The 19,004-nt window shown below is 39.5% G+C and overlaps 1 protein-coding gene across 3 annotated transcripts in view; it reads left to right on the top strand.

The window, feature by feature from the left end:
- Positions 1 to 19,004, top strand: part of grik4 (glutamate receptor, ionotropic, kainate 4) — a 248,850-nt gene that overhangs the window by 179,645 nt on the left and 50,201 nt on the right. For 2 of the 3 annotated variants that reach the window (XM_026364954.1, XM_026364945.1), the window contains exon 7: positions 2,077 to 2,255. In XM_026364954.1, the coding sequence (XP_026220739.1) occupies positions 2,077 to 2,255 (179 nt within the window). Of the gene's footprint in view, positions 1 to 2,076; positions 2,256 to 5,500; positions 5,555 to 19,004 lie in introns of all 3 variants that reach the window. The other variant, XM_026364962.1, reaches the window with a different exon arrangement.

Genomic DNA, 19,004 nt, shown 5'->3' with positions numbered 1-19,004 from the left:
TATTTGATTTATTGATTGATTGATTTATTTGCTTTTTTGCTATTAAGCACTGTGAGAAAACTACAAATGTTTTTTTTTTTTTCTAAAGGGTAAGTCTTTTGCAGTGTCATATAATGACTTAGTGAGTATGAATGCTGTTTGCAAAGAAACCATGATCAGCAGGAGCATGTCCTCTCATTGACAGGTAGAGTCTAGTCAGTATTGATGGTTCCACTTTTAAGGTTGTTTGAGTTTTGATAAGAAAAATATTTCCAGACATCATTTAAATGTTTTGACACATTTGGTCCAAATGGAAACAAAATTATATACTAAGTCTAAGGGAGATTCATGATGGCCGACTGTTGTCTGTATTTTTGGGGCTTTTTGGTGTTAAAAGCTTCATCTGGGACCGAAAGTATCATTATATTTCTGCAAAAGGATTGTGTACGCGTGTGTTTACTTTGTACCATTGCAGCGGTCATTACAGACCATGTCTGTAGATGCCTTCTCTCTTTTTTGCATCTTTCCAGTAAAACAACATTTTTAGCTCCAACTCCAACATAATCAGTTTCAGTTGACATTGTTTGTAATACACCAAAATAAACTCGAAGAAGCTCCGCTAGTGCAAAATCTGTGGCATAGAAAAAATATACTTTACAGGACAACATACCGACACATACACAATCTCGCAGAATTTGTTTTCTCTCTACAGAGATCTATACAAGTTTCACTAAAAGAGAGCAAATTCTTCATTCAGCTGCATGTTTTTTTTGTTTGATTGAAACCAGCCCACCAGAGCAAACAGCGAGGGAACAACACGGCTGCTGTAAAGAACCGTAGTGAAAAAATTGTTTTTACTCCCTTTTGAATACTGTTCATCTCAGACACTAAAAAGAATGTGAACTTTCCTTGTGTGTTTGTTTTTGTATGTCTTTGCAGTTTAGCCAATCCACACCAAGCACTGTCTAATGTCATTAACTCGACATAAAATTGTGTTTGATTTCCTGCAAGAAGCTGTGGTGAGTGGGTGCAGGAGGCAGACAAGGAGGGCGGATCAGCAGAAGCTATTTCAAGCTCATCAGAGTTAGTCTGTGTTATACCACAGACGAAGTTGATCTGTCAGGTTTGAGACACAGACAGACAAGCAAGCAAGCAGCAGCTAGGAATGATGTGTCGTGAGTGCACAAACACAGAGTAGCCAGGTACAGGAGGACAAACACACAGTGATATACTGCTGTGCAGACAGACTGAAAGACAGGCCGACTCTGAGACATAATTACAGGAGCTATTAGACATGATGCTGGTGACTGAGCCAGTGGTGTAGCTTGTGTTAATGTGCTGTAGAGAAGCTGAAGGAGTAAAATTGGTCTCAATGTGACAGATTAACTGCCCTGCTGTCACCATGGCAAAGAATCACACACACACACAAAAAAAAATCAGTTCATGCCAAAGTCTAGAGTGTAATTTTATTATGACTTTTTAATGGAAATAGCAGGTGGTGGCTCTGCTTGTGCAGGTCCTTCTAATATGACTTTGCTAATGTGAAGAAGTTACATATGAATGTAATGGGATCTGACAAATAATAAAGGTGAGGACAATGTAACTGTCGCAACTACTTTCATGTATGTGATTTTCTACTCTTCAGTTTGCTCTTTTTCACCTCAGCCTGCATCTCAACAGTTAGTTTTAACTAGATATGCAGTCTAATAATATGCTAATATGTGGAGGCAAACTGACAACTAGGAGAATTGTGATAAAGTCAGTTATACATTGTAAAACACATGACAAATAATTAAAGCATTTGTGGATTTCCTTATAGTAATTGGAGCTAAAGTATAGGTAATAAGTTCAGATGTTGTTCAGAGACAGCTTTTTATCGATTGCTGCCATAAGTAACAGAGAAATAAACCTACTATAAGAAGTTCACGCTGCATCAGAAGAGCAACCATCACTTCCCCAATGTTTTGGTGTCTTCTTAACTTTATCGTTATACATTTTCGTAACTTTTAAAAAGACTATTACTGTAAAGCACCGTCTCAATGGGAGTTTCTTTACAAGCAAACCTCTTTTGTGTGTGTGTATGTGTCTTACCGGCAGGCTTATTGAACCTGGAGCAGCTCCTCAGGCAGTTCCTCATCTCCAAGGAGACTCTGTCAGTGCGCATGCTTGATGACAGCCAGGACCCAACCCCGCTCCTGAAGGAGATACGAGATGACAAGACTGCCACTATAATCGTCGATGCTAATGCCACCATGTCACATATCATTTTGGAAAGGGTTAGTATGTTCTGAAAGATCACCATGTTATTTATGCACTCATAACTTTTCTTTTTCTGCATCTTTAAGTCTGTACTGAACCAAAAAAAATCCCAAGATCCTTGGAATCTTACAAAGAAAAAGTAACTTCAAACTGCCAGTGGCAGCAAGTGTTGAAGAAGAAAAGTAATTGTGTATGTGGAGAAGAAGAAAGTGATTAATCTTTAGTTTTGACCTGCAGAGATACTGGTTGTATGTAGCACACATAGAAAGAGAAATATTTTTTTCATTACCATCATATATGTATTTCCTGTCGTGAATCAAAAGATAGACGACCTGATGCACTTTTGACAGTGGGCACAGCTCTTGAAGAAAAAAGAGTAGTGGAGCCTACAATCAATGAAGAGTCCAAAATAAAAATGCACTTCAGCTATTTTGTTGCCTGTTGCATCAAATTACATGGATGAGAGCATTACATCAAGTTGTATTCAAATGATTCATCGTCCATAAGTGAGAATTCTGCACGGTTAAGTGGATTAGCGTGAGTAAGAACAGACTCATGAAATGAAGGGGCCCTTTTGTCTACTTTTTAATACAGTGCATGTTATGGATAAAAACAAGCTGTTCTGTAAATCAGTGAAGCAAATTAAGCACAGTGATTCTTTCATATCCTTCTTATCTGGTATCCATCTGCTTCTGCCCTTTCTAAAAACTTTTAGCATGGAAATACAACTTTAAATGTAATATGCAGAGGAGTTCACTCAGTGAGAAAAAAAGAGTCAGTTTTTAATAGGGATAATTGAGCACTAGTTTGGCTTTTTAGCAAATCATGACCTTCACGCAAGTGTTTCCTCTCCACATCGCAAAAATGAACATATCAGAACAATATTAAGACTTTGGACCCTTTGAGTCCAACATATTCTTGAAGCATCACCTGACTGGAGACTTGTGTTTGTAAAGACATGATTGTGGGAGCCGATGCTTGGCAGCAGCATATGGCCTCTTAGTAATTAATACACACCTTTTATTATTTCTAGAAGACAATGGATGGACGGCTAGAGTGGAGGTGACTATAACTAGAGACAGAAATGAAGGAGAAGGAAAGATGTTGTCGTCTTCCACCTTGTCTTACCTCATTCTCCCCATCTATTTCACACTAGTCTTTAATCTCAATCTCTCACCTCAATCAAGTGTTCAGACTGCCATCAATGGTCATCCAGTTGCCATGGCAACCCTGAGACACAAAACAGTGGGAGCCCACAGTGGGATGTCTCTCTTTCTGTGTACCCCTTCTCCATCTGTCTGTCTCTTCAGTTTCAATATGGGCTTGCTCTTTTTCACATATGCTCTTCTTTGCCCAAACACAGACGAGACAATTTCACTTTGTTTCCTCACACCTCCCTCCCCATGTGGCCTTGTATATCCATCCCACTATCTTTCACTCTTTTGTCCCCTTTATATGGCGCACTGTTTGTCTCTGTGTCTGTCAAGAAACGTTTCTGCAAGGGTGGTGGAAAGTTGGCAATCCCACCTCTCATGTGGAGTGCCAAGATGCCAAGCATGTCAAATGGCTGCATATTTGCCTGTCTCACATAATGATAAGAGTGGCCAGCTTGTCCAAAGGGACATAATTGTCCTTTATTGTGCAAGACATTGTCCCTTATTTGTATGTTTACATCTTACATCAAATCCTCATCAGACTAAGGTTTCTCTCCCTGAGGTTTTACCATTCAGAAGGGTTTAGGTCAGCGGTGCTTTCACTCTGAATGTAATCTCTTTCAGTCAGGCCTCCACTGTTGAGCACAGCCGTAAAGAACCAAAGGGGGATAGATAGTGAGCCCCCAGCATATGGGGGCAGTGTGAACCATGTGCTTTCTGACCATAAGCTGCAGTAGAATAACAGGGAGATCAAAATGTGGACAGAAATGGCAGGGAGGCTAGTTTCAGCTGCAATGAATAGAGACCAAAAGGATACTTTTCATCAGCTGATTGTTTTGGCTGCATTGTGTCTTCTGAATGGGATTTGGGCAGCAACCAAAGGTGATTTAGATTATAATGTCAATTTCTGTTTTACTCATAGAACTGATGCATTTTTTTTTTAATACGACTTTATAAATACTGTGTAATGAAGAAAAAACCTTTATCATAGTGTGCCATTAGCTACTGTAGCTTTACTTACTTACTTACTGTGTGAACATCAGGGCAGATGTTAACAAACAGTTTCTTTGACATGCAGTAATTACCTTAGATAGTTGTAGTGCTTACAGTAGTCTCAGAGTAGTGGAGTGCTGAATATAATCAAAGGAAAAAGTGAGAGGTCACTCAGAGTTTATTAATGAAAGATGTGTTTGGATGTTTTTGCCATGATAATTGGTGCTTTTCTACTTCTTACTGTTTTATTATTTATGCTTCTGCAGAACATTTAAGCTGAATATTCAGCAACTGAGTGACATACACTCCTAATGGCACACGAACACCCTCAGAGATTTTGCACTTTTTGCCAGTATGACAGCTAAATGTCTGTTATTAAACTCTTTCTGATGATCCACAACCTTAGAGTAATGTCAGTGTGTAAGCTCTTTATTATGGAAATATGTAAATTTCAGTAAAGCCAGGTGTAGAAAATCTTGTCTCTGAGTGGAGACTCGAAGGGGCATGAGTATTAACTCATGCTCCTGAAGAATTTCATTCAGGGTTAAATGATAGTGTGTGAACAGAGGGTGTTCTTTGAAACCGTTTGCTTTGATATATGTTGTGTACTTAATATTTATTGATTTCCATCAGGTGCATTTCAGCGGGATTAAACAGAAGTCTATAGTTTGATGATTTTCTTTTTTGCTAATGGATTTAATGAAATGAAACTGTGAAAAGTTCACCCTGTCCTTCACAAGTGCTCCTCGCTGTGACTTTGATTTAATCAAATTGTAAGACAGACTGTCGCGCAGCATACTAATGCACCTCAGAAATTAATTGCTCCATTCAGAGCCATCGTCAGATAAGATAGCGTGGGTCTCATCAAGATGTGGATTTGCAGAATGGAGCTTAAGTTACACTGAATCACTGACCTCTCCACTTCTCTCCCGCCCCTTTGTTCTTGACTCTCTGTGCTTTTTGGTGTCTTCTCCCTCGTGTGTTTTGCTGACCTCCATCTTAACATCTTTTTGTTCAAACTCCAATGGATTTATGTCGTGTACCTTTTGTAACTTCTTTTTCTCACACTTTTATTTTTATTTTCCTTCCTGCCCCTCTTATCTTTTGCTCTGCAGGCATCTGAGCTGGGAATGCTGTCTGTCTACTACACTTACATCTTCACCTCTCTGGTAAGGAAATGGGACATGGTGTGGGTATTCAGAGGCAACAGAGATTTTACACCTACAGGAGCATGTCAGTACTTTAATACTGAGCTCTTGTAGTGTTTAAAAATAGTACACTTTAATTGGTACCTTGACTGAGTGATTGAATGGATATAGTTACGCAGACAGGAGCTACGGCAGAGGAATTATAGCATAGCTTCATTATAGCATAGTCAATTTTCTCCCTCACTGCATGTGGTTACAAATTAGAGACATGCTGAGTGTCATGGCCAGAGTGGCTCCAGTTGCCCTCGTTGGTTTAAGTGCACTTCTGGGCCAAACAAATAAATAATAATTATTATAATTGCTACTAGTACCCATGTTATTGTCATTTCTGTTGCTGTTTTTCTTATAATTATGACTGTAATAAGCCTGCCAAGCTCGCTTTGAATGAGTGATGAAGTCATCATTTTCAGTCAGCTTTCATTTCAGTCAGTGACTGAGTGAAGGCGGATTGTCATGTTTCTTTCTTTGTTTTGTTCTTTGTTTGTTTGTTTGTTTCTTTCTTTCTTTCTGTTTGAATGAAGTCAATGCACATTATATCATGTTTCTATATCTTATTGAGATGACGGCTACGTTGTGACATTTTGTCATTGTTTTTCATTGTGCAGTTAATTGGCATGTAGTGCACCGCATGAAGTTTTGTTTTCTCATTCTGAACCTTTGTAACGTGTATTTTTATCAGTTATATGATTTCATTCCACATTGTTACAGTTATGTACAGTTCTCCAAAGCCATAGTACCTGTTCAGTGGGCTTAGTTAGACTTAGTAAATAATGTGTCACAGTGGATGTTGCTTCTTGTTTACAATGACAGTGTCCTTAAAAGAGGTGACAGAGGCTGATGGGTAAAGAGCTGAGCAAGGCTGCTAAAGGCAGTGTGTCTTTACAAAGTTGCATTTAAAGCAGTTGCAGTTCATCAGCTGAAGTATTATGACTGGTGGACGTTCTATCTGCAGCTGGTGTCAGGGCTGAACGCTTAACATTTTCATGTGGATATCCCAATGTAACAGAATTCAGTATTGTTGCAAAGTTGCAGTAAAAACTCCAGTTCCACATAAATAGCGAAGTTATAGCCTACAATTACACTAGCAAATTAGCTTAATGTTAGTGCCAAACAAATTGCTCAACTGTTGTTGAAGCAGTATGATTTTATAAATAATGGTAGACACACGAGACACGCCAAATACTCAATCACTCTATTCACAGAGAGAGAAAGAAGATGAAGAGGATGAAGAGACTATTTAGATGATACAGTATGTAGTTAGTAGATCTTTAATAAAGATTAGTCTCCCATTTATGGGCAATCTTTGTAAACTTGAGACACCTGGAGAAGACACACACACACACACACGGAGAGAAAACACAATCTCCCTTGATTGTATTTATTTATATATTTCTACAGAGAGAGGTGAGTTCAGTCTTTTTCATCTCTATGTGTCCACCAGACTGCAGGCGGGAGACACATGGGAACAGTTATTTGAGAGAGTTGGTTTAGTGAAAGAAGAATTCTTTTGCTCTGAAAAACTGTAGAATTTTATAACTTAGAAATTGGTCTCTAGATAATATGAAACCCAGAGAAAACCCACACAGGCATGGGACTGCAATTTATATAAATTAAAGTGCTACATGCAAATCAAAATGCCACTGGGAATTTAATGAGCATAGGGAAAGACATGATGCCCCTTAACACAGTGGCCATGGCTGATACTAAAGAAGCAGTGTAGCATGTCCTCATATCAAACTGCAAACTGCCTTAGCAGTGTTGAACGTGCAACAAGCATGGTGAAAAATAGCGGAGGAAAGAGGTTTAAAAAAAAAGCGAATGCAGTGTTGCCCCTTTACGATTTTCCCATTTTGTTCAGCTTTAGTTGGTATGTACTGTATACACAAACACTGGTTGTTTTCTGTGGAAAGTTATCATGTTTTACATATTATTTTATATGATGATACAGAGCAGTTGGAGCGGGAGTGTGTTACTGCCACTCAAAATGTCTGTTAAACCAAGGGGTTGACCCCAAATCTGAGAGTAATGATGTTAAGGCACGTAGAAGCTAAGGGATATATGAGCATTATTGTTAAGATCATAAAGACCGGAGGTGATCTGAGGCTAGGGTAAGCCAGATAGCCGCTCCCTAATGGAAATTAATGAGGTTCGAAACACTTTGCTCTAATAGCGCTATAGAGATGATTCATATCAAGCTGATTTATGACTCATTAAGAGTGGGCTGCTGCCATCTTTATGTTTTCTTCCACAGCCCTTGACATAGTCACTTCTCTTATTGTAGTTTCCTTCTCTCATCTTCCAGTCAGCTACTGGTGTGTCTCCACCTGAATAAGCCCCCTCTTCTTTGTCCTGTGGCAGGTCTGCTTGGAGGGCACGGCGTAACACGTAGATTCATGGTAGATATTAGATGATGACCTCTGCAACCCCCTCCCACTACCATCACCACCATTTTCTTTAAATCCAGCTATTGCGGCATTGTTAACAGCTTCAGCTAACATCATTAAAATGGTCAGCTGTGTGCCCCTGGCAGCTGACTGGGACATTATGCAGAAGCTGTGAGTGGGAAAACAGAAGCTGTTGTCTCCTCAGTTGTCATAATAAGTGATTCGTCATATATTTATTTTGTTTTTAAAAGGCTCACAGCACACACACATAGTACACACTCAGACAAAAGAAAAGAAGAGGGGAACAAGTTTCATTATGTTCTTTGCAGTTCATTTTATTATTTACCCTTCTTCAAAACTGACAGTGATAGTACATCTCTGAAAATGGCAGTGATGCATTGGATGCGTGCATCACTTTTTCATTCTCTCATGAAAGTACACTATGCAATGTCATGAGACTGTGCAGAGAAATGACAGCATCAGTCATTTTCCAAAGAACTTCAGACACTTAGAGCCTTCAGTGATAAAGCGGAAAGTAATTTTGGTTTATGACAGTCTTTGTCAGCATGTTTCCTCAGATGTAGCTGGCAAGCTAATTCACAATTACATGTAACAACTGTATTATGCTACGAAGCTGAGACAAAACATCTTATTTTTGCAGTGTTGAGATAGTTTGTCCTAGTGTTGCACAGCGGCTATAGAAAGTATTCAGACACCTTCACTTTGTGCACTCTGGATAGTGTTGTATGTTAATATTAAATACATACAATTTCCCTTTTTGGTCATTAATCCATTTTCAATAACACAAATGTACATTACAGCAAATTACTAAATCCAGAACTGACTTCCTGGCAGTAGGGAAATACTCAGTGGCTGTAAACAGTGCAGTATTTGTACCTAAACTGCAAAATGATGTCATACAAAATGCTCATTGGCCTTGGATACAGTACTCTTGACAGTCAGGGAGCTATCTGTGTTTTATCCATTTCTTACCCATACACTCTTGTATTTTTCGATTTTGTTGAAGCTATTCTCCCACACTGAGAGCTCCTTTTCTAATAAAGTGAGCCACAAATGTATGCAAAGATTATGGAAGTGAATTGTACTATTACTCTATCTGCATGTGTATATTCATGGCTTTGTGCATGCATGTGTGCACTCTTAATAGTAGCGGACATTCCTGTCAAGATATTTCCATTTTCTCTTGGAGGAAATAACATTTCTGAATTCTAGTTAAAGGTCATTCTTATCACATGCTGCCTCACCTTTCCCCCGAAAGCTTTTACATTAAGCAACCTGTGACCTGATACATTAACTGTACTTCTTTCTGGTAGTCCTTTTAATGAGCACATATTTTTAAAAATAAGGTTTTAGATGAAAGCAGATATATGTGAAATGAGCAGATAACTCTATGTTATTTGTGTAACGTATGTAATGTATTTATCTTACTATTAAAACATGACAGGCCTCTATGTAAGAGAAGACAGCCATAATGTGATGTAATAGTGTCTCTCAGTGTGGTGTCTTTAGGAGCCATTGCTGTGAGTTTGCTGTGAGATGATTGTTTGTGCTTTGATATCAAGCTTTATTAAGCTTCTGTTTTTCACTCTTCACTCTGCTGTTTTCTTTTCAGAAATTTAGATTTTCAACTATGTTTCTGACTTATGGTGCTTTCTTGTTAATTTACATAAATCTGAATTCTGTCTATAATTTTAACTAATATCTGGGGAGTTTGTCTACTGCAGCCTCCTATTAAGTATCTTTTATCATTAAAAACTGTTACTTGCACTAATTTAAAGATGTCTGTGCACATGGGGTTTTACCTTCTGATGGCATCTAAATCCTGTTTCAGCCGCACACTCCTTTTCATTAATCTGACAGCATCTGAGCATGTCGGCTTCAAGTCTGAATGAGCAACCTTGTCAATTTTCCATGTAATTCACAGCAGTCGTTTACATTCTACAAAATCGCATTATGATGTTATTTTTAACATGATACAAGTCTGAACTAGTTTGTCGGACGTTTTTGTGAATTTGGAATAAAAACCATTAAGATTTTATACAAAAAACTAAACTAGAGCATTGTTGTGAAGCAGAATGCAGCCCAATAATCAATTATCTTGTTTTCATAATCAATTATGTTAAGAATTAAAAATAAAATTGTATTAATCGTACAGCAGTTGGGATGGGAGTCTGCATCTGAAGCCATGTTTCTCTGCTGGAAAATGGTGGATTTCTCCTTTTGAGTTGCGAGTGTGAGATTAAGAGGCATATTGTTGCAGTATCAGCAGTGATACGGGCACTATATCAGGCCATTATGGTGAAGAGGGAGCTGAACCAGGAGGCAAATCTCTAAATTTACCACTTAGTCTATTTAACCCTCCTCTATGTTCAGGAGCTTTGGGTAATATGTGTAAAAATAGGATTATCAGTAGAGGAGGCCAAAATGACTTCCCTCCATAGGGTAGACGGACTCAGCCTTAGAGATAAGGAGCTCATACATCGAGAGGAAGCTTGTGTTGGAGCGGCTGCTCCTTTGCATCGAAACATGCGAGTTGTGGATGCATCTTATCAGGATGCCTTCAGTGCTTTTGGCAGTGGAGGTTATCCCGGCATGTCCATCTGGTGGAAGACCCCACAGCAGACCCAGAATGCACTGGAGATACTATACTCTTTATCTGGCCTGGGAATGCCTCTGGATCCCCTAGGAGGAGCTGGAAAACACTGCAGGCCAGAGGGACAACTGAACTGGCTTGCTGAACCTCGCTGAACCTGATGCTACTGCAGGGCTGCTCTGAATAAGCAGCAGGAACTGGATAGAAATACTTCAGTCAAGGGAAAATGTGTCACCGGTGTGCTTCACAAATGATGACACATATTTGTGCACACAGTTTCTGTTCACACCAGAGCTGCTGAAACAGTTGGTAAGATCAAACACACGCTGTGAAAATTACATACACTTCAGTGTGCTTTTCTAAATAAGTTCTGAAGAATTGAAGCTGCATTATGTAGCCTTATTAAAAATGATGATAAATGCATGGGTTCTTTTAGAAGGTCATGGAAGATGAATTATTCATGTATTAACATTAGATAATGTACTTTTACCATGTACTTGTAGATCAAAAAGGAACTTTTAGCTAAAATAATTGCTAGTGATGCGCAACTGTGTTGCAAATCACAATCTGTATAATTTATTACTCTGAAATTACTTTACAAATTGTTAAAGCCTATAAACATTAATTATTCGTACATTTTTCATGCGTTCTGCATCTGCTCTCTTTCTTCTGTCTACGTCTCTCTGATCTCTCCCTTGTTGCTCCCTATTTTCTCCAACTATTTCCTCCTTGTGTCTCCCTCCTCTGCTGACACTTCATTTATCTCTGGTCCTGACATCCCTGACTAACGATCTGCCAGACTGCTCCCCTGCCTAATCTGTTTCCCCTGAATCATCTCAAGACGCTCATCAACGTCCTCACACAGCTACACGTCTCGAGTCAGGCTTTTTGTCATGCCCACTTACAGATTTGACTGTTTGCCGTCTTCATTTTGATTTTGTTTATTTTTTTTCTTTCTGTTGTGTGTTGATGTTATTAATCCAGTTTGAGAATTTGGGGAAGGATGAAGAGATAGAGATGCTGCTTCAGTCCCATCACCGTCAAACTGAATTATAGCACTGTGCTCTATGATGCCTGTTTGAAAATGTGTAATGTACAAATCAACTATATTATTGTTACACTTGTTGCTTGCATCCTCTTGCTTATGCTCCACATGCAGCATTTGTGTGTGTGTGTGTGTGTGTGTGTGTGTGTGTGTGTGTGTGTGTGTGTGTGTGTGTGTGTGTGTGTGTGTGTGTGTGTGTGTGTGTGTGTGTGTCTTACTTATACATGGTACCAGTCTATTTATAAGTAAGGTTTCTATGGAGAAGATGCAGAAAACAACCATTCGTTGCCCATCATTAGAGCAAATGATATCCAGTGGACTGGAGTGAAGAGATCCATGTTTTTGTTTGCTTATCACTTCATTAAAAAAATATGAATCACATACTTGTTAAAAGATTTGAGTTGACCCAAATCTAGCTCAACAGAGAACATACAGTATGACACAGGTGTGTTTGTTTTATTGCACGGCCCCTGGATGTCTGACTACCCCACTTTGAGAGTCATTGATCTGAAGTGATACACGCTGAAGCACATGTGCATCACTCATTATTTCTTTTATTCCTTCTGATCAAGCTCTCGGCACTGATTTATTTTCCTCTCCCTATTAAGCTTGCTAAATACCAGCAGTTAATATCCAGTGCTGTAGTTGTAAGTTTTAATAGAAATCTTGGCCTTTGGGTCACAGTGAGAGAAGAGATTAAAACTAAAACATGTTTCATGGAAGAAAAAAGGAACTGAACAGCTCCACTGGGCTTTTACAGCTTCTCTCTGTTAAAACAAATGTTACGGGAAGTATGAGTAGACATGCAGCTTCCTCAGCTTTAACTTAATGAAACGAACACATGGGAGCTTTGCACACAAATATGCTTATCTAATGGATGGATACAGACAAACAATCAAAACAGGGAACACACACACACACTCACATAGGCAAACGTTTGTGGACACACACACACACACAAGCTCAGTCCGTGCTCCATGGTTTCCCTCTAAGTGATCCGTAGCCTGTGAGCCAAGCTACTCGGCAGGATTGAACAAATCACATCAGGTTGGCAGTGACTCATCACATGTTAACGTGGCGCCTAATGTCATTTGAAGGTTAGGTGAGCACGGGATTGGTCCAAGCAGCTCCTTGCATGGCATGCTTTCACTTTGTGCTGTCATTTTGAGTCTTGATGATAGCGTGCAGGCTCATTTTCTCCCCACCCCACCCCACCACCCCCACACACACTCACTTGCATCTACACAAAACTATCAAAAACACACTTTGGCACACAGTGCCGGCTGACATATTATCTCTCTCTGCAAAGCGGGGGCCATCAGTTCAGCCCCCCACATGTTTGTTTTGTTCTTCATGTTCCATTTCCCCTCCACACACCCGTGATCCCTCTTGTCACTGCAGTCATTGTCATGCATCCATGCCTGAAGAGCTGCCAACTCTTCCTGACTGTCACACACACACACACACACACACACACACACACACACACACACACACACACACACAAAAACGATAAAACTCACATAAATAAACTCATGTACATACTCACCCACACCACATCTTGTCCATCCCATGCCTACTGTTTTAAGATTTTGGCCTGTTTATCTACCTGCCTTTCTGTCTCTTTGTAGAAAGAAGCTGTGTGTGTTTTTTTGTAATTTTATTTTTTTGTATTTTCATACAATGTCATAAACCAACATTGGCCATTAGAACATGTCCACACTGACACACACAGCTTTACCTCATCTTTCTTTTTCCATTCATATTATTTGGAGCTGATTGGCAGGCTTGTATCAAAGGGTGAAGAGGGGAGTTAGGTTGTACTTCTGAGGCACGGCTGATGCTGTTATTCTCTAGTTAATCCCTATTCTTTTCCAGACACTGCCGAGCTCCCCGCCATTTGTTGTTGGCCATTTGGGGTTCTGTGCTCGACATGCTCCATGCTTCTAATTATTCTTTCCAACACTGTCAGATGATAAAATGCTTTATGATTGAATGTGCCACTGAAGAACAGATGAAATATATGTCTGCCTCCTCTGACCTGCACAAGCGTCATTTTCGAATTTTCTCCATCTCCTTTTCTAGGGGTTTTTCACTAATTTAGTTGCACTTGCTTCACACTCTGCAACTCTGTGCTAGTAAAAAATAGATTATATTCACTGTCTGCCCTTGTCTCTGTAAGTTCAGCTTTTCTTACAGCTACCCCTTTCCCCTGCCTCCAAAACCTGCGTCCTGCAGGTTCTCTGTCTCTCTCTCTGTCATTCTCTCTCAGCGTCTCTCTCACTATTCCTCTCTGGGTGTGTCTGGTCCTGATAACAATATAGCCTAGGTGATACAGAATTCAATTTCACGACTTTATTGTTCTGGTAAAATTTCTTGTCCCATATCTGTGAATGTGAATGAATTGAAGAAACATTCCTTTAAAAAAAAAAAAAAGAGGAAATAAAAACACTTCACATCAACCTCACCTTCCATCTCCAATGTGCAGTGTTACAGATTTATAAACCAAAAAAGAGGTCTTGTCAGTCAAACTGCTTTAGAGGGTAGCCACTGTGACTGTGAAAATGATTGGGATTTAATTAATTCCCCACCACAGCTTATGTAAAGTTCATATTTCCCTGTTTAGACACAGAGTTTGAGAATCAATCAACTGAGTTATAGAAAAGCTAATAGGCTACGTGGGTGGTGACAACAGAGAGCCGCATCCAGCCAGAATATAAACTATGTCATTATTATGTTACAACAAGTGTGTTTCACCAAATAATGCCTGCTTGCTGTTCATTTGTAATGCAGAGATGCCAACTTACCTCACTAAGATTAACATTTATTGTGCCGGTGCTGTACACAGCAGTATAAAGACTAACGCCTATGAGTTGCTGTTTCAGTGTTGGTGTTTTCGAAATCAAGTTGAGCTTCAGTGAGCTCTGAATCATGTTGGAACCTGTTGGAGAAAACATCCCAAATATAATAAGCTGTCAAATCACAGCTCACAGCCATCGTAGCTCTGATATTTACACTTATACGGAAGCACATTTCAGCAACAGTGTAGCTGTGATGAAGCTTCAAATTTATGCTGCACCTTCTTCGTGCAGAACTATTAATCGAGCCTTCCTGGTGGCTTGAATTTCCCCTTCCCGCTGCCATCCAGGTATGGATTTAGAAAATGTTGATCATTCATATTTCAATCCAAGCTGTGTCTTTGCACCTTTATTAATCAGTATAATTACCACAGTCATAAAGCTTTAACTTTTCTGTGCTGTGAGTTGTTAATTAGAAAATGTTATAAAAACATACATAACAGTAGCACTGAGCAGATGGCCGCGCCTACTGCTGACCCTTTGTTTTTACCTGGGACCTCTGTTTGTCCCTCGACATAAAGGCATCAAGGCATCACCCACTCACGAGATGTTATTTCCCCCATGGGGACCTTACTAATCGTGTATGTGAGAATTTCTAAACCACTTACTATACATTCATCTTATTGACTCATAGCTTAAATTAGAGTATTTGCATATTTTCTCACAGCGTCACATGGTACCAGGAGTTATCGTTGATGTTCTGTGAACATGCTTTGAAGTAGAAGCTGTAGCTGTGTAAAAGGCTCGATTGACACTTCTGTTTAGCTCATTATGATCCATATCAGATAGCACAGTTTTGAATTTGATTCTCATTCATGACTTAATCAATTATGTATTCCCTTATTTTAAAGACTAACTACTAATGTAAGGGTTTGTAATTATGATACATTATTGGCTGCAGTTCTCTTTTTGTATTTCTACTCAAAATAAATAAATGTACAATGTTGAACAATCAGTTACCTTTACTTTTTAAGATAAGACTTTAATGATTCAGATGGAGGGACGCTCACTAAAAGGCACAGGCTTTTAAATCTTGCCCTCTGACTTCACCATTTTCTCCCACAAAGAGAAAAAAATGACAAATGCATTAACATTCATATCAGTATTCATGAACGGCATTCATTAATCATTTATGGTCAATTTTGGAGGGTTAACAGGTTGGGACATGAGGTCTGTTCATGTTCAAAAAATGATAAAGTGATTGGGATTCATTAAGAGAACCTGTGTGATCGAAGCGTTCGGATTTTAAAGACCACTGAGATTCATAGAAAGCGGCGCCTGCTTTGAATGAAGGAGGATGCATTAGAAAATGGTATGCATTGAAAAGTGTGGCACAGGCTTTGACTGCATTACGCTAGTGGAGTCTGTGTGAGAGACTACCAATGACCTGGCATATTTAATATGCGAGTCAGGTCTTGTTTGCCTTATCACCTTTAACATAACTTTCCAACGATATTAAAACACACTCTGAGAAGACTTGTTTACCATAAAATTATAAGACTTGAAGTTGCCCCGTCTCTTTTTATCTTTACAGATTAGCCAGATGGTGGCTGGATGCTTGTGTAAATGAAAGTAAACAGTTTAGTGTTCCACCTTTCAGCCTCACACCTTTGTATGTGTGAGCCGTTCAGGCATATTGATTACTCTGTGTCAGCCGTATTACCGGCAGCTCTCCCTCTGAGCCCCATGTCTGGATGACTCAGTGTTGACAGTTGTATTACAGCCTATTATCTTCCAAATCCCAGGGCCTGAGTCACAGCTAACTGTAGGGTCGTCTTTGGAAAGTTGAAATTGCTTGCTGACTTCATACATGGTTTCCTTTCTGCTCTATAAATGTGTTCCTGCCATCCTCCCTCAGTCCCACAGTCCACCTTCCTACCACTGGCCCTGCTTTAATTCCTCCCTTCAGTTTTCGTCCTTTTCCTTCGTTGCTTCACCGCTTACACACCTTTTCCTTGCTTTGTCTTGCTTTTTGACATTTTCTCCTTCTCCTCATCCACCAATCTCAGACCTTGTGCTGTATAATAAGCTGGAAACCTGCCAACTCCAAGTCCCAGTGAGTCAGAATTCATTTTACTTTTCACATGACTTCATGTGAAATTTATTGAAGACCTAACATGCATGCTTAGTTGAGAGTGCTTCTATTAAGTGGGAATTTCTCACTATTATGCTTCTCAAATACCGGGATCTCTGTGGCTTTCAAGTACGCAGATGCACCTGTGTTTATTGACACACTACTTAACACTATCAAGCTTGCTAATTGCTAATTAACTAAAGCATAAAAAAATGATATTTTTCTTCACTGAGTTATTTTATTTGTGGCTGTAACACCCACCGCACACCCCCTTTACCCTTACCTCATGCTCCTTTAACTAGTCAATAATATTCACATGGCAGTGCTTTCAGCATCTACTGTACCAGTAAGTCAATGGCGGTATTCGGAGCAGCTATATTGTTCAACATTTTGCTGTTTTAATCAGCTTAATGGAGCATTTGTTTAGATGAAACGTATAGTTGTCATTGTATTATGATTATCACTCGGCCCAGACAAAGTCCAGACAGCAAGAAGTTCGATTAGGCTGATTGCTGAGCTGTTTGTGAACAGTCAGGATTAGCAGGGGACGTTGAAACAAGCTGCCTTGCTGCAGTTTTACTTTGATGTCCTGCAGGTGAAGTTTGTTATTAAGACATATTAGTTTCATTTAATCTTAAAGAATATTTTTGACAATGCGACATCAGTTAACTTTGCATTAGATTAATGAAGGTGCTGCTGAAAGTGACTCTTCTACTGTGAAATTCCTCATCTTAAGGTAGATGATGATTTGGGAATTTAACTTATCTGTAATGCTATCACAATATGAGTGTGTTTTCCAAACAGATGGCTTTAATTTCAGTATGTTAGGCTGTTTATGATGGCTGTGTATACTGTATGCTTAACGGCTTTCATTCCCATCACAATGCAGAACACCCTGCTGATCCAATTAAATTGGTTGCAGAATTGGCTGCATTTTTGACTGGGCTGAGACCAACACAAAGAATTTATGGGAACAACACTCACTTATATTGCCTCTGAAAAAATGCAGCAAATGAAGATCAGGAGCAAGCTAGAAGAAAAGCTCACTAGCACAATAAAGCAAGTTAACCAAAAGCATTTAAAACAGCTCTTAAAGGCATTCACAGTGATGGCCACTGAGACCAGAAAGCAGCTGGATGAGAATAATAATATATCCTGTTTTAGAGCCAAAGAAGGTTACGTATTATGATGAAGCAGCAAAACAAGGCAAAACAAAATCTAAAATAGGCTGCAATATTTCCCTCTTCTTGGTACGAAAGACCACAGTGAGCTCTTGTCACCATCAATTCACCAACTACAGAGCAGAGCCAGCAAGCTCGAACCACCGTAGCTAGTTAGCATAGATTAAATGTGGTTCGAGTTTGTTTTGATCAGCCTGAAGTCCTGTCAGATGCTTTCTTTTTGCATCTCTCCTAGACTGAATTTGAACAACCATATAAATAAAAGCACAGGAAATGTGGCAAAATAATAACGTGGAAAAAACAAACCTGAACATGAGAAGCCGTACATGACCTGTAAGCCACGCTGTTTTTTCCCGTTCCTAGTGAATTCTTTTCTTGATGTTGCTCTACTGACACAGAGAGAACATCTAGTCCCACAGCCGAGGGCTTACTTGGCCTTGATGAGAGACACTTAGGTGACCGATGTGTAACACTCAGGGTGTCACTGAGAGCAGAGTTTTGATGGAGTCTCATCTCCATTATCTACTGCTTCAGCATTTCACCCACCTACTCCACCCCAACTCCAACACTGGAGCCTTAGAGGCTCAAGGACCATTTTCTGTGTCCCGGCAAAATAATCTGGCATATGAATGCAATGGTTTTCAATTAAAAGACACATCCGTAAGTAATTTGCAGGCATCCTTTGACTTTGAAGCTTTTTCTTGTTTAAAATTTCATTTGCTTTTTGTGCTTTCGGGCTGTTAGGTTCCTTCATAAAATACTGCAGGGATTTGGATGAATAGCTTCCTGGAAAAGAGACGCTGTTTCAGATTCCAAACATATGCTAGGGTCTGCAATATTCATGCTGTTTCTGGCCTCCACCAGCCTATGAATTACTCTGGGCATAAGGTCTCTGCCTCACAAATAGGCTGTGTCTGTTGCAGGTCAGACATAATTCCATGAATAATGTAATGAAATTGGTCATTTGTTTCCGACACTCGGGAGGAATGCTGCCAGATTGTTTTGATGTATATAGATTGCTTTGATGATACATTAGCTTTGAAACAACGCTAATGTGTCAACCCCAACATGCTGTGCAGAGATATATTATATGTTCATGTCATGGTCTTCTCACAGTGAATGAAACAAGCTGACCACTGGGAATAATAAAATGATAAGACCAATGCAAGAGGGATGATTGATTTCAATCAAAGCACAAACACGGGAGCAAACTGTTCAGACAGCAACTAGTTAGAAATAGATGGAAAGGCAATTA

Source organism: Anabas testudineus, chromosome 13 (assembly GCF_900324465.2).
Source record: "Anabas testudineus chromosome 13, fAnaTes1.2, whole genome shotgun sequence".
Lineage (NCBI taxonomy): Eukaryota > Metazoa > Chordata > Actinopteri > Anabantiformes > Anabantidae > Anabas > Anabas testudineus.
This window is presented reverse-complemented; position numbering and strand designations above follow the sequence as displayed.